We start from the raw sequence: 1,781 nt of genomic DNA on the forward strand, positions 1-1,781 counted from the left end.
AGGATCAGGAAACGGTCCTCCATAAAATGTGCTGCACACATCTGAATATTTGGGTTGAACTGTTCTGGAACAGTGTTGTAAATACAACTTAACCACTGATTTCTAGTTGTGTCCTCTGTTGGAAGGCCAAACAAAGTAGTTTCGCTTTCACAACGAAACACACAGTGTCTCCACAACATGGCAGCGGCGGCAACAGCGAGAATCAAAGTTACGCCTTCTTTCTTTGTGTGAACATTTGGGCAGTGTTACGCAAATCTTCCCACATAGTGAGGTAGACATGTGGGGGCGTGTTAGAACGAGCCATTTTAGGAGGGCGTGGTTGACTCTTAACTTTTATAAAGAATATCTCTTTGAATTTGAGACTTTAGTCTTTGCAACTTTACAGATCTTTTTTATGCACCAAGAGCTTGTAACACTTCAAAGAGAAAGGAAGAATTGAAATCGCATCATATGACCCCTTTAAAAGTATTATAATAAAATAAAATAAATTGACACGACCAAAAGGTAGGTAAAGTAGTTGATCTAAAATTATGCCTATAGTTTAAAAGTAATTTAGTAGTAAATCATATGGGTTAATGTAATAAAGGTTACAAAGTTTTATTTCTCAAATACAGTCCTTTTTGTTATATCCTAGCATGTCTCAATTAAATATGACAAACCCTTATCCATCTACTCCTTAGTCCTAAGTAATTTCTTAGCTGACTTAGAACTTAAACGTGGGACTAAACTGCTCGATGGATTGGTAGATTACACTGGCACTCCTAATCCATCCTGTATTGTGTGTTTGACCTGCAGGAGATTGTCAACTATAACTGCCATGGGCTAGTGGCTAACATGCCTCTCTTTGCAAATGCTGATCCTCACTTTGTCACAGTGCTCCTCACAAAGTTACGCTTCGAGGTCTTTCAGCCGGGTGATTTCATCATCCGTGAAGGGATGCTCGGTCGTAAAATGTACTTCATCCAGCATGGCTGCGTCTGTGTGATCACTCATGACAATAAAGAGAAGAAACTGAATGACGGCTGCTACTTCGGCGGTGAGTTAGATTTTTCCCGGCTTGTACCAGATAAAAACTTTATACAGTACACAGATACTATTGTGTAGTAGACCAAAACTGAATACAGAAATTTAGATAATAGCACAATGAACAACAATAGATGGTTGCTACAGAACTGATTTGTTTATTCTTTTCTAGAGATCTGTCTGCTCACCCGTGGACGTCGTACAGCCAGCGTCAGAGCGGACACATACTGCAGACTTTATTCGCTCAGTGTGGACAGCTTTAATGAGGTCTTAGAGGAGAACCCATTAATGAGGAGGGCGTTTGAGAGTGTAGCGGTGGACCGGCTGGAGCGGGAGCGTGAGGGAAACGGTATTGTGCATTCACACAGGAGCGTGGAGGATGATGGGGACTGATGAACATTGACTGACCGGAGACTCACCGAAGATGACTGAATGCAGAAAAAAATCATGGTGTTACGTTGTCCATATAACTGACATTAATGTACAGTTGCAGTATGCTGTGATTTATCTTATTAGAGTAGTTCTTTCTTATTCTTAATTTGACCGTGCAATGTATAGGAACATAAAAATAAACAATACAGGTCCTGTAGATACTCTAAAGATACTGGATCCATGTAATTCATTTCAGTCAGAAACCATTAGTTTAGCAGGGACCTTGATAAATGTGGTAAAACAATATGTATGCAGCAATATATATTATAATACAAGTACATTAAAGATACAATCAAATTAAATGAACATAGCACAAACACATACCC

General features: G+C 39.4%; 1 protein-coding gene across 1 annotated transcript in view; it reads left to right on the forward strand.

The window, feature by feature from the left end:
* Positions 1-1,460, forward strand: part of LOC107693352 (potassium/sodium hyperpolarization-activated cyclic nucleotide-gated channel 2-like) — a 12,350-nt gene extending 10,890 nt beyond the window's left edge. The window contains exons 6-7 of the mRNA XM_016492698.1: positions 796-1,036; positions 1,196-1,460. Coding sequence (XP_016348184.1) covers positions 796-1,036; positions 1,196-1,416 — 462 coding nt within the window. The 3' untranslated portion in view covers positions 1,417-1,460. The remainder of the gene's footprint in view (positions 1-795; positions 1,037-1,195) is intronic.
* The last annotated feature ends 321 nt before the right edge of the window (positions 1,461-1,781 follow it).

The sequence above is a fragment of the Sinocyclocheilus anshuiensis genome, unplaced genomic scaffold, assembly GCF_001515605.1.
Source record: "Sinocyclocheilus anshuiensis isolate Anshui unplaced genomic scaffold, SAMN03320099.WGS_v1.1 scaffold566, whole genome shotgun sequence".
Taxonomy (NCBI): Eukaryota; Metazoa; Chordata; class Actinopteri; order Cypriniformes; family Cyprinidae; genus Sinocyclocheilus; species Sinocyclocheilus anshuiensis.